The 13901-nt window shown below is 56.5% G+C and overlaps 1 protein-coding gene across 8 annotated transcripts in view; it reads left to right on the top strand.

Annotated features, from left to right (window-relative positions):
- NPHP4 (nephrocystin 4) overlaps positions 1-13901 on the top strand; it is a 110933-nt gene that overhangs the window by 32268 nt on the left and 64764 nt on the right. For all 8 annotated transcript variants that reach the window (XM_045475427.1, XM_045475431.1, XM_045475434.1 and 5 more), the window contains 3 exons: positions 7942-8078; positions 9966-10147; positions 10837-10963. In XM_045475427.1, the coding sequence (XP_045331383.1) occupies positions 7942-8078; positions 9966-10147; positions 10837-10963 (446 nt within the window). The remainder of the gene's footprint in view (positions 1-7941; positions 8079-9965; positions 10148-10836; positions 10964-13901) is intronic.

Raw genomic sequence — 13901 nt, 5'->3', positions numbered from 1 at the left:
GATATTTGTTTGCTTGGGAAATGCCACAGTACAGGAGGATTGAGACGTGTTTAACGGAAATTTTTATTGAGGTCATTCCAGATTCACATGTGGTTTTAACAAATAATGCAGGGAGAGCCCGTGTGTCCCTTGCCCAGTTTGCCCCAAATTGTCGCACGAGGTCACGACCAGGATATGGCGACACAGTCAGCGACCTTCTCCCCATTTCCCTAGTTTGACTCCCCGCTTTGTGTGAGGACTGACTTTTGAAGAGTGGTTTTCAGCCTGGGAGGGACTGGAAACGACAGGTCTTAATTGTGGTTGTTCTGGTGGCTCCTTGTCACTCCCTGGAAGAAAGGCAGGCCTTCCCTTCGAGGGACGCTGTCGGTCTGTCGTCTCTTCTCTGCAACTAGGAAATCCATGCAGCCTCCCTCGCTCTGTCTTCTGTTCTTTGCTTGGTTCTGACCTTTCCCTTGCTTCTGTGTGACGGGCCTGGACAGCCGCATCAGCACCAGGGTGACTGTTCACGTGCCCCTGAAAGCTGCCGCTTGCAAGGAGAGCCCCCACGCCCTGGCTAAGAGTGAGTCTCTGCCCTGGGGCTCCTGGGCCTGCTCTCGTGGCCGCAGAGCTGTGAGCCGGTCATGGGCCCGGTGCCGTGCGGCTGCCTCTCTCGGCGTGGGAGGTGGTCTCTGGAGATGGGTTTGGGAGAGGGCTCGGGTCGCTCATCCGGCCCTGGAGCAGATGCAGAGCTTTGCATAAAGTGGCTGAGTGCAGTGGAAGCTGGTCATCAATGTAAGCGGGAAGCCCGTTTTCTAGAACTGGGCCCGAAGGCCACGGGCCCACGCCAGGACGGAACGGAGTCCCGAGCGAGGCTTCCTCGCCAGGTGCTCAGGGAGGTGTGGGGGTCCTGGGCCCACGTCCCATGGTGCTTCTAGCTGGAGGAAAGCGGAGGGCCTCCCGCTCCCCCCACACCCAGCCAGCTGCCACCACGGCAGCGTCTGGAGCAGAGCACTTGACCATGGACCTCTGCCAGGGGCTCAGTGGGAGTGAGCTGTGATTCGGCGGCATCTGGGCGGGGAGTCAGGGCCTCCGGGGAGACCTGGGTGGAGGTCACAGAGGTGGTCTGGATGCCGTGAGTCCTGGGAATGTGTGCGTGGCAGGGAGGCCGAGGAAGACTGCCGCTGAGGTGTCCCTGCTGCGTGCGCGTCCCCCACGGCCGTCCTCACAGTGAGCCTTCGTCCTCCCTGACCCGCAGACCAGTGGCTCTCTGACCCCTTCATCCGCTTTGAACACCCCCCTTGGTGATCTGCCTCCCACCTTTCCTTCCTCACTGCCTTCCTCCTTCGTGCCTCCCTTTGGTTTCACTGAGTGGCCGCTCTGTACTGGGAAGGCCCTGTCCCGCCCTCCTGCGTGTCCGCTCCTGTAGACATGCCCGGCAAGCGGCCTTTTCCTGTGGACCCTCCCTCGGCTGCCACATGGTGGCCCGCTCTGGTTGGTGTCCCCACTCAGGAATGCCCCGAGGTGCTCCTTAAGGATGCACCGCCCCCCGACCCCCTGATGGTGCGGTTCAGCTGATGGCATCCGCGCACCTCCGCGGCTGCGGGGTTCTTCTCCCGGGCTCCCAGACCGCTCATATCCTTGTGAGGAGGGGATTTGGCTTCTGGATCGCCCCATGTGAGCGCGGGGCGCGGGTGGGCAGGGGCGGTGCCTGCCCTGTGTGAGCTCCAGTTTTTTTTTTTTTTTTTTTTAATTTTTTTTTTTTTCAACGTTTATTTATTTTTGGGACAGAGAGAGACAGAGCATGAACGGGGGAGGGGCAGAGAGAGAGGGAGACACAGAATCGGAAACAGGCTCCAGGCTCTGAGCCATCAGCCCAGAGCCCGACGCGGGGCTCGAACTCACGGACCGCGAGATCGTGACCTGGCTGAAGTCGGACGCTTAACCGACTGCGCCACCCAGGCGCCCCGAGCTCCAGTTTTAACACGACAAACGTAGTCTTCCTTCCGGCCTCAGTCCCCAGGGAACCGCCCCAGAGAAAACCACCGCCCCCAGTGTGGTGTGCACCTTTATACCTTTTCTGGCCACCGATGCTCTGGTTTGTCTGGGATTCAGGAAGGTTCACTGGGTGCATCTGTGTGCACAGGCCCTGAGCAGGGGTGAGGGCACGGCACGTGCTTCTTAGTGGAGGGCTCATGTCTTGGGTGGATTTCAGCAGGGGCAGACCCCACGCCTCACCACGGCCAGCGGAGGCAGCAGGTGTTGTAGAAGCGCCACGTCTCAGCCTCCTTTGCCGTTGCCTCTCTTGCAGCGCTGTTCGTGTGGTAGGGTGCGTTCTGATGAATCCAGTATCCTTCCAGGAGAGCTGTGTCCCCGGGAGGTTGTGGACCCTGTTGGGACCTCGTGGGGAGCTCCTTGGGCACCTGGGGGTGTTTCCGAGCACCTCCCCAAAGGATGTCACTAGGAGGGAATTCTTGCTTGTTCAGCACCTGTAACCCCCATTTTCTCGGCAGTGCGTGTGTGGGAATCCCTGAGGGAAATGGGTCTGTTTCCCATAGGAGCAGTGCTATTTTGGGGAAATAGATTTGTACCCAAAGGCTTGGCAACAGACACATGAAAGCTAGGCCCAGTTACAGAGCATGAGGGCCAAGAGCTGCCCCCTGGGGAGGTCGGCTGTGCTGAGGCTCCGTCCATCCTGGCCACTGAGGTGGGTGGTGCACTGAGCAAGTACATACAGACGGTGGTGTTGGAGCCGCCCGGTGGGGCCGACAGACCTTGGTGAGCGTGGCTCCACTCCTGGCCGCGGGGTGAGCCCTGAGTTTCCTAACCTCTCCCAGTCTCTGCTGCTGCGTTTTCTCCATAAAATGGGGGACATTCTTGGGACCTGTCCCAGAGATGCCTTTGGGAGCAGATGACCGGGCTGGTGGAGCCCAGTGCCAAGGACTTGGAAAGGGCTCAGCCCAGGACCTCTTGTCCTTTCTCCACGGGACACTGTCCTCTGCTGTGGCTGCCCTGGGGCTGCCTTCTGCGGTACAGCATCCGGGGAGGCCTGCTTTGCTGAGAGCCCTTCTCTGGAGCCTGTGCCTTTCACAAGACATGGCCCGGGGACAGCTTGCCGGATGCCAGCCAGCCCTGCCTCCCGGGTCCTTCAGGCTCTAGAAGGTTCTATGTGGCCAGTGCAGATACGGCTCTTCAGCCTGGTGTCCTGATGGAAGAGGTGTCCTTCCTCCTTCCTCCCCCCCTTCTGTGCCTGGGACGCTCTTCCTCACTGTGAGACCAGGGTCATGGCTCTTATTATTTTTTTTTTAATTTATTTTTAATGTTTATATATTTTTGAGAGAGAGAGAGCGAGCGAGCGAGCATGAGCGGGGGAGGGGCAGTGTGAGGGAGGCACAGAATCTGAAGCAGGCTTCAGGCTCTGAGCTGTCAGCACAGAGCCTGACACGGGGCTTGAACTCATGAACTGTGAGATCGTGACCTGAGTCGAAGTTGGACACTCCACCGACTGAGCCACCCAGGCGCCCCGGGTCATGGCTCTTCTTGTTGTCGCTGATGGCTCTTATCACGGGGAGGCTGTGCAGAGCCTGCTTCCTGCCGGACTGGGCCCTTTCCAGAAGCGCTGGGCCCTGCCCCCTTCCTAACACCCGGGGCTCGCCCCCGCTGCCGCGCTGTCACCCCTAGAGCTGTGGTACCAGACAGACCCATCCCAGGGGAGATCTGTCTGGGAAATGGCCCGCGCCCCCCACCGATTTAGTTTATTTCAGTTTATGTACGTGGGCGATTGGTGAGGGGGAGCGGGTTCGCCGCGGGATGGGCCGTGGCGGCAGCACACAGCGTGAGTCTGTCCGTCCGTCTGTGCTGCCGGCCCGTCTCTGCAAGGGCTGGCTTCAGCCAGCGCCCCAAGTTCTGCCTGAGTCCACTGCTCCCAGCACTCCCCGCCCTGGTTACTCACGGGTTCTGCGTTTGCAAATCCACTCGTTCCCTGAAGTCCTCACGGTACTTGCCTGGCCCTTCGTGGACGTGTGCTCAGCAGCTTGAGTATTTGAGTCTCCCTCATGCACGTTCCTGTGAGTGGGGTGGCCTCGGGCCAGTCACTTAGCTGTCCAAGCCCCGTTTGCCTTTGTAAGATAAAGAGAATAGACTCTTCCCGGGATGAGCCGTGCTGAGGCTTTAAGATGACAGTCTGGGAGATACGTACACATATGTGTGTGCCCTTTCCCAGGAGCCCGTGACTCCGAGCTCGTGGCTTCTCTCCAGGGCACAGCGTTGACGTATTAGCTCGGTCCCCGCAGCGCCATCCTGCGGTGGGCGCTGTCACCTTGCTTTTGCAGCTGAGGAGGCTGAGGATTAGAACTGGGGTTCACACCCGGGCCCGGGCCCCGGCCCCGGAGCGCACGTAACCTCCCCGCTACCCTCCCTGGTTCCAGGAGGCGCACAGTTCATTCTGACTGCCGGGAAGACGCACGAGCCCTCCCCGGAGGGCGGTGGCGTCGGCCCAGGGAAATGGAGACCCCGCCGCCAGCCTGTCCTCTTCCTGCTGACGGGCCCTGGTTTGGTGACCGTCCCCTGTTCTTCGCAGGGCCCAGCCCGTCCCCGTCTGCTGCGTCTCGGATGTGGCTCCGTGCCTGCTGTGGCCTGCTGGTGGCCTGCTGGTGGCCGGCCTGTCCTTGGTCTGTTGTCGCCGTCGCGGTGTTACGTTGGGCCCTGGAGCTGTTGTGTCGCTGCCCGTGTGCCTCTCCACCCTGTTCTTCTGTCTCCTGGTCCCCGGAGCCTCTGCCTTCCTGCCGAGCCGCTTGGCTGTCGTGCTCTGAGCGACCACTGCACGCGTGGCTCTGTCCTGGCTGTGATGCCCCTGGTCCTGGGCCAAGGTTTTGCGTTTGGTTGCAGCCTGCAGACAGTGGGCTGTCTTTCCACGGTCAGTGGTGCTTTTGGAACCCCGGAAGGACCTGTGGCCCGGGGGCTGCCCAGGAGTAGCTCGGGGAGAAGCGGGTCATGGTGGGCGGGCCCCGGGGCTTCCCCTTTGTCTTTCTGCAGAAACAAGGCTTAGCACTGGGGAGAGGCGGGCACCGAGGGCATGTTATTCTCCGCACCTAGAAGGTGACTGGCAGGCTGTGTCGTGCGGTGTGGCTGCTCCCTTCCTCCCTGCCCGCGGGCCGTGTCGTGCAGGGTGACGGCGCCCTTCTTCATTGCTGGCACAGGATCATCAGGCGGGAGGGCGCTGGGCACAGCTGGTTGTCCCCCCGCCCCAGGGTGCCTCGGGCCAGTGACCAGAGCCTAGGTCGGGGGCAGGGGGAAGTGGTCCCACTGCATTAAGGCCAGTAGTGGGGGGTCTCACCGGGAGCTTGAGGGCCACTGTGCCCCCTTGGAGCCCTCAAGACTGGCCCCTGTCTCTGGCCAGCTGTGTTGGCCGACAGTTCAGCCACAGTCAAGAGCGGAGGGATTGTTTGGTGACCCGCGAAGGAGTTGCTTGTGCTCCAAGGCAGCATGCGCGTGCAGGCAACGTGTCCCTTCTGGTGACTGTGGGAGAAGGGCACTGGCCGTGTGCCGAGGGTGCCACCAGGGCCGCTAGAGGACTGAGCCTATTTGCCCACCGTGTGGGCGAGTGAGTAACGTGCCCTTGCTCTCTACTTGACGGGAAGCGTGGAGCCTATAAAAGGAACGAGATAACAGACTCGCTTTTACGTTGTCCTCCTTTTCCTCAACTTCCTGCTGCGCCCGCGTGCTCGTTTCCCGGTCTGCGTCGCCGCTGGTGCTCTGCTCGTTCACCTGCGCCACCTGCCCGGGTCCGACTGGCCGGGGATCGGTCCCGGCTCCTCCTTTCTCTGCCTCCAGAGGGCCGTGGCCTCCCTGCCTCGTCTTCTGTGAAATCCTGCGTGAGCAATCCCGTGTGGCCCGTCGGCCTGTGTGGGGGGAGGCCCTGGGGCTGTGGTTTCTGCTCCTCGGGGCCAGGCTGTGCAAACATGCGGTTCTTCCTCCTCTGACGGAAGGTCTCCGTTCAGGATGTGCCTCAGACACTTGCTGGACCATTTCGAGAAAGGTTGGACTCTAAAGAAAAATTGTGGGAAAGTCGGTATGGCATGAGCTTTGCCACGTGAGCAGCTTAAAACGTGCACTTTTGTGGCATTAAGTACATTCACGTTGCCGTGTACCCACCCCCACCATCCACGGCCAGAACTTCCTTGTCTACACTCTCCACCCCCACCCCCTAGCCCCTGGCGCCCACCCTTCTGCGTTCTGTCTCTGACTTTGACTGTTTCTGGTACTTCGCGTGACTGGAATCACCCAGGATTCGCCCTTTTTGTGACTGTCTTATTTCATTTAGCATAACATCTTCAAGGGTCATCCGCGTGTCAGAATTTCCTTCCCTCTGAAGGCTGGAGAATATTCCACGTGTGGGTTGACCACGTTTTTCTTATCCGTTCATCTGCTGTTGGACACTGGGTTATTTTTACCTTCTGGCCATTGTGAGTAATTATACCTGCACTTTTAATGGGTTCTGACTCATCAACCGACCAGCTTCAGATGCTCCTTTTTAAGTTACAAAGGAATGCAGAAAATTTCTCAGAAGCATCCAATCTGATGCGTGTTTGTGACGGGGAAGGTGTAGAAAAACCGTAAAGAAGGAAATGGAATAATCTGCGATTACTGCCCCCAGGTATCTCTGTGTCCTTGTACGTGCATAGATTTTTAAGTAAAACTGGCACTAAAGGGTCTAATGCACAATTTTATGTGTATTATTTTCACTTACGACGCTATGATTGCTTTTCAGTCATTAAGTAATCCTTGGCGATATGAGTTCATTCTCATTTTAAATGGACACACAGTAGTTTACTCAGCATCCCCCACTGGTGAGTGCTAGGTAGTTTCTTGTTTTTTTTCTGTTATAAATCAGGTTTCATGAGTATTCTCGCACATAAAGCTTTGCTTCTACATTTGATTAATTTTGCTGAATAGGATGAAAAAGTGGAATCACCGAGGCCGAAGGTGGCTGTGGATATTTTTCAGGGTCTTGGTACACGCGGGGGCAACGACGGGGTCCCTCTGGCTGTGCTGATTGACCTTCTGCAGGACGTCGGGGGGATGTCACTGCGCTCTCCTCCGCCAGTCTCACATCGATCGTTTTCGTTCTCTGACTTCGGAATCGGCTCTGAAAGTCTGACTTTGCACCTTAATTCTTGCTTGTAGAAGCTCGGGAAGAGACAAAGAGGGCGGCAGGGCAGGAAGATCGAATGCAGGGATTGGGGCCATGGTGCCAGAGCCTGGGCTGTGGGCTCGTGGGGAAGCGGTGGGCTTGGCCTTTGTCCTGCTGCCCTGGTCTTTGCGCCACAGCCCAGAGGGGAGGGCTCTGCACAGATCTGACTGCGCCCCTTGAGGCCGAGGGTCTATGCACCTGTTCTGAGCCGGGCACCGAGCTAGATGCCAGGATCCACCATCCCCTTCTGTTCTCACGGAGCTCCTAGTCTGGGGCTGCTTCCCGACCAGGACGGGGGCTCTTGCCTGGTGGTGCCAGCCCAGACAGCATTTTTGCTTGTTGCCTTAATGTGCTCGTGAGTATTTCTGCATGTTTCCAAATGGTTCAAGGTAAATGTACAAAAATAAGAAACGGCATCGTTGGCTGGGTTCTCGCTAGAGAGGAAGTCAGTGACAAAGGGAAACCAAACCGAAAGGAACAGATGTTAGCCTGCATTCTGTAGTTTGCGTTCTTTGGATTGCTGAGTTATAAAACGTGTGTCTGGAGGAGGGTGGAGGGAGAAATCGGGCCGTAAATGAAATCTGGGTTTGTTGAATCAGCTTGGTGTCTCCGTGTGAATGGAGGTGGGTTCTGATTCGGTCTGAGTGCCGTGCCCGTGGTCTCTCCTCTGCCTGGAGGGCGGGCACCACGGCCTGGCCCTCAGTGGGGGAGAGCCCTGGACCCCCTCGTGGCCTCCCTGCGGATACTCTACACGAGCCCCCTCACTGTTTCAGGGGACGCCCTCCGAAAGCCTCGCCTTCAGAAGTCTGTCACGTGGGACTTGGATGATTTGTTCTTCACGCTCTATCCCTCCCTGGAGAAATTTGAGGAAGAGCTTCTGGAACTCCTCGTCAGTGATCGCTTCCGGGAGGTACTGTCTTCCATCGGGGAACTTCATCTGATCAGCAGAGACGCGGGCAGGGCAGGGCAGAGATGGGGGTGCTGCCGGCCTCTGATGCCACCAGGGTGGACGGCTCAGCCCCTGATGACACGGTCCCGTGTGCTCCCTCTTTGTGGCTGAAGAGGGACATCTAGTCTGTCGTCTTAACTTCGGTGTGACAAAGGTGTTGTTACCGTAAGCTGCTAACGTTGGTTTTGTTATATCTTAAAACAGTCTTCATTTAAAAATAAATTAAACCTCCAAATGAGCATAGGGAAACCAGTAAAACATTCTGCACTTACAAAGGCCGTTTTTGAGATTCTTGGCTCATTCCAAGGAGAAGACTAGAAATCTGTCATTTTATCCCAGTGGAGCCGCGTTCTGTGAACGGGGCTTCCTCTCACACTGTCCAGTTCCACCTGCCTGTGTGACACATTCCCATAAACTCCGGGCAGTCACAGGCCATAGCTCGTCCCTACGGTGACCTTTGGACACGTAGCTCACGTTCCCCGGACATTCTGTGTCCAGACCCTCACGTGGCTCCTCTCAGGCTTCAGGTCTCTGTGCAAACCCAGCTGTCCTGACCGGCCACCTGAGCGTGCTGCTGAGGCCGCGGCCCCTCCCGCCCCCTGGCTCATTTCTCTGGGTGCCTGGCCCTCCCTGAGAGCACCCGGTCTCCTTGCCTGTCCGCTCCTCTGTCGTCGTCCCCTCGGTGGGGTATTTGCACCCGGAGGACAGGGACTTGGCTGGTTCGCCGCTGCAGCCGAGGTGCGTCACACCGTGCCGTCCGATCACGGACCTTCGGTCTTCATGTGCCATGACGGTGGGTGATGCCACCGGCGGGTGCCCCCCCGGCACTCTGTGGCAGTACGGCACGCACGGGTGAGATGGACTCTGTGCTCACTACCCGTTCTCGAAAAGGCAGCTCCCTGTGATGTGTCGTATGACACGGAAACGCAAGCAGAGAACAGGGTGGAACCATAGCAGCGCACGTTTTCTTGCTGTGGTTCCCGCTGTGTTCTTGCTGCTCAGAGTGGATTGCGTGAGGGGAGAGCTGCTTTAGGAGCATCGGCATTGAATTCTATGTGTTCCCATAAAAATCACTCTCTCACGTGGTTTACTGCTTTGTATTTTTGTTCCTACCCAACTGGTAGCTGGTCTCTTACCTCCATCGCTTTATTTTCATTACTCATAGGCTGAGTTTAGGTGTGTTCAGCTTGATTAATGGGCAGTGAAGAAAACTTGAAAATTCAGGGACCGTTCTGCAACGATCACACAATTTAATAAACAGGAATAGCCTGGAGGACTATCCTTGCTCATTTGTTAAAGTGCCTGTACATTTTTTGTTAAGATGAAACACTTTAATATCCAGCGATCACTTTGGGGCAGAGTCCATGTTTATTGGTTTATGACTTCCCACGTAAACATGCTCCCTGTTCCCGCTGCCCCCTGTGCCCAAGTCTCCGGTGTCTGAGTGTCGGGGAGGGCGGAGGCGCCTCGGGGGCGGTGGGCTCCTGCACCCTGGGGCCTGGGTCCCTGCTTGCTTGTTTGGTGCACCTTGAGAATTGAGCTCCGCCATGGGCGCCTGAGCAAGAGTTCAACGATTCGGGCGTCTCTGGGGAGGTGGTGTCGGGGTGCATTGCTCCCAGAAGGCTGTCCTTGTGAGAAAAGCTGAAACTACCTAGAAAATGGCCTAGGGCCAGTAGTTTCGATGGCCTTATTTGCCTGTCATTTGCTTGGACTCCTGTTCACTCAGCACCATCTGATCTGCAAACTCCTGCAACTTCTGTTGAACGTTCTTCTCTCTGCTTGCCCCTCCCCCGGGAGCTTCTGTCCGCCCGCGCAGGGACTTACCCTGTCTCCTGCGTGCTTTCCTAGGAGGGCATTCCGCGGGACGGCGGCACGCTGGAGATCCTGGAGCGGCGCCTGTGCGTGGGTGTGCACAACGGTCTGGGCTTCGTGCAGAGGCCGCAGGTCGTGGTGCTGGTGCCCGAGATGGACGTGGCCTTGACGCGCTCTGCCAGTTTCAGCAGGAAAGTTGGCTCTTCTTCAAAGGCCAGGTATTCTCCCCGGGGACGTGAGGTCTGGTCCTGCGGAGGTAGGAGGGATGAGTGTGCATGTAACCCGGGATCAGAGCGAAATGCAATTTGTTTTTGCACGAGAAGTGTGCACCGCCCGCCTGGGGTTCTTCCTGGCTGACTTTGTCTTGTCTTGGTGACTTGTACCCATCAGGAGCAGACCTTAGTGTTATAAGCTTGGGAAAATCCTGATTTGTGCTATTAGAGATGCCTCCAGCTATGGCTGCTTAGGGTCTGAGGAGACCCTGGCACGCTTTCCCCCAGCTGTGCCTGTGATCCATTTCTCCCATGATGGAGAACCAGCAGGCAGGACGGTCTGCATCCTGTTGAGTCCTGTGCCTCCCAGGTCAGAACCTGAGACCTCTCCGAGGAGTGCCGCGTGGGAATCCGGGCAGAGGCGGGCGCCCTGGAGGACGAGCCTCCCTGGAGACCCGGCCATACCGTTCTGTCCTCCTCACATACACTCTGGCAATTTGGAAATTGTTGTTTAGGTGTTGACTGAGGCACCTGAAAAGGCTCTGATTTGGGAACTGCCTTGGGGGCCGGACACACAGAAGAGCCCAGTGGCCTTGCTGGGAGGGGGGGACTCTGCACCAGCAGCGCCCGGCGCCCAGGTGGGTGCAGGGCAGCGGGGCACAGCCTGACGTGCCTCTGCCCTGTTCTTGACCCAGCTCTGGAAACCAGGCTCTAGTTTTGAGAAGCCGCCTCCGACTCCGTGAGCTGGTCCGTCACCCTGCGTTCGCCATCGTCTTTCAGCTGGAGTACGTGTTCAACAGCCCTTCAGGGGCAGACGGCAAGGTGAGAACCCGGCCCTGGGCTCTGTGCCCCGAGAGTCAACAAAGTCGCCACTAATGTTGTTTCTGTTAAGAGCAGCGTAATATTAGCAGTGTGGGTGACAGGTGTAGATCGCGATCGTGAGCCTAGAAAACACTTCCCCCTAGTGATCGCTTTGTCACTGTCATTTCCCGTCTCTGTGGTGATAGGACGCTCTGCCAGCTGGTGGTAACAAAGAGTGCAACAGGTGGGCATGACCACAGCGTTAATTCACAATTACCAGATTGATACTTATTTTGGAAACTGAGTTCATCTTAATGTATTTTTCATATGATATTAAGTGTAGTAAAGCTTGAATCTGGACAAGTGGTAAATGTCTTACAGTGACTTGATAATGTGCTTATCTCATAACTAAGAGCAAGGATTTGTAGGATTCAGTTGGAAGAAATACGGTTGACCCTTGAGCAACACAGGATCCACGTCTAACAGGTGTTTTTTGGTAATTACAGTCGAGTACTGTAAGTGTATTTTTTTCTTATGATTTTCTTGTTTTTGTTATGATTTTCTTAATGACATTTTTTTTTCTCCAGCCGATTTTACTGTAAGAATACAGCATATAATACGTACACATACAAAACATGTGTTAATCGACTGTTTCTGTTATTGATAAGGCTTTTGGTCAGCTGTAGGCTTTTGGCAGTTATGTTTTTGGAGAGTCAAAAGTTCCACGCAGGTTTTTGACCATGTGAGGGTCGGTACCCACACCCCTGCCTTATTCAGAGGTCACGGTATAGCATATAGACATCATTGACATCATGGAGGTCGATTCTTTGGAAAACCCAAATCATGCCACACTTAAGATTCCGGTTTCCGTTTGAAAAAGCAAGTTATCAATTTAACAAGTAGGTCAAAAACAAAACAAGGATGACCGGGTACCTTCCATGGTGGCCGGTCTGAGGAGCGGAACTGAGCATGGCCCCGTGGTGCGCCTTAGGAAGGGGAGCGGGGTGCTGAGCGGAGGGGCGGTTGTATTTTCTCATGTTCTCTGGCAGCAGTGAGCTGACCTCTCTGCCATCCACACCTCAGATCAGCATAATTGAGAGTCCTGATCAGGTGAGCAAATCTGGAGGCAGGTGTTCTGATTATAGCTGGACACACGGTCACACTGTGTCCTTCCCAGGTCTGCTTTTCTTTATTTATTACCAGGAACTGTCTCTAAGATGCAGCCGTGTGTGAGCGTGCCTGGCTGCCTGGGGTGGGCATCCTGGGCCTGGGTGGGGGGGCTCTGTGGGGAGGGAGGGCCTTCTGGGGCAGGAACCCCAGAGCTGCCCTTGGGAGGACGTGGGTGGCGGTGGGAGACGTGGCGCCCTCCGTGTCCCATTTACATAGATGGTGTCCCGCCAGAATGTTGATTGTGGTCATACCACGTAATGATGTAACATACAGTGTCGCATACAGTGTTGATTTGCTTGCGATTACAAAGCACCTAAGCAGAAAGGGATGTGTCTCACGTGACACTTTATTATTTTGTTAACTCTTCATGGAAATGCTTAACCCGTGGCAGGTGGTGGGGTGTGGCCCGGGGTGGGGGGGGGGGGGGGACAGGCCGCAGCCAGCTCGCCCTGGGACCCTCTCTGGGCCATCGTGGGGCACACTCTTCACTTGCGTTCCACCTGTAGGTCTCCCCTTCCTTCCCTGAGTTAGAGCTTCGTATGGCGGATGCTTCAGACACGAACTGAGGCAGACGGCGAACAGTGAAATGAACCGGGTGGCCCAGTGGTGTTACACCTGTGTGCGCTGCCCTCTGCTGTCTGTACTGACTCCCACAGTCCATTTTGATTTATTTTCAAGCAAAATCCAGTCACGATCTGCTTTCATTACTGTGAACGTCGTGGCACGTACGTTTCTTTTCTTCCTTTAACCCTTTCGTTGTGGAAGATTTCAAATACGATGGCAGAGAGAAGCCTGTGGTGGACCCAGAAGTTACCTGCTCACGGCCAGACGCGTAGGTTCCAGACAGCCCATCGCTGCCTCTCTCAACGGTTCGGTACGTGTCTCCCAACGGTGGGGCTCAAAAACACCGCTGCAAAACCGTCGATGCGCCTAAACGCCTAACGCGGGTTTCTCCAGTATCACCCGATCGATGCCCCGGCAGCCCGCGTGCACGTTCTTCGCCTCCTTTCCTGAATCGGAACGGGCAGAGCCAGAAGGCTAACTGTACTTTTCTTTGGAAGACGGTTTCTGAAGCAGGTCTTCCTGCACGACTGGGGCAGCCATGGTCGTCTCCCTCATGGATGCTGCCTTTCGTGCTGCGACCTGTTGTCAGGATGGCCTGGCCACGTCCCTTAACCCTGTGTTCCGTTACTCCTCACGCTTTGGACCGGGAGCTACGGGCCTCAGTCTCCTGAGGCCCTTTGTGAGACGGGTCACTTTTACCTGGTTTATCCGGATGGGGAGACACCATCTGGGCTGGAGTGTGTCCAGCTTACACCCAGTCACCTGTGTCTGAGAGAAGTTTTTGGTCCTGAGTGTTTTGTTCAGTCACTAAAAACAAACTAGAGAAACGGTTTTGAGAAGACACGCCCCTTGGTGGCGGTCCACTGTGGGGCTTTCGCGTCTTGTGTTTAGCCAGCACAGCTGAAGCCTGGGTGGTTTGTCTTGGGCTGGCGGTGAAGAGCCGGAGGGGTACTTGTTCCCACCAGACAGCTTCCTTCCCGGGAATTTGAGTGCGTGGGGACAGTGTGCCCGCACGGGGCGGCGCGTTTTGGAACGCTGGCGGCTGCGGGAGTGTGGGCTCCATCCGCGTTTGCCGAGAAAGCAGACTTCCCAGGGCCTGAGAGACAGACACAGAACGAAGTCAGCCGTAAAAACAATCGGGCCCAAGGTCCTCTGCTGCGTTTTTATGTCAGAAGTGCCAGCCCCCACTGGCTGCCAGGGATCAAAACAGCCCTTCTTTTTGGAG

The sequence above is a fragment of the Leopardus geoffroyi genome, chromosome C1, assembly GCF_018350155.1.
Source record: "Leopardus geoffroyi isolate Oge1 chromosome C1, O.geoffroyi_Oge1_pat1.0, whole genome shotgun sequence".
NCBI classification, from domain to species: domain Eukaryota; kingdom Metazoa; phylum Chordata; class Mammalia; order Carnivora; family Felidae; genus Leopardus; species Leopardus geoffroyi.
The sequence above is the reverse complement of the archived record's forward strand: the minus strand, read 5'-3'. Positions and strand labels throughout refer to the sequence as shown.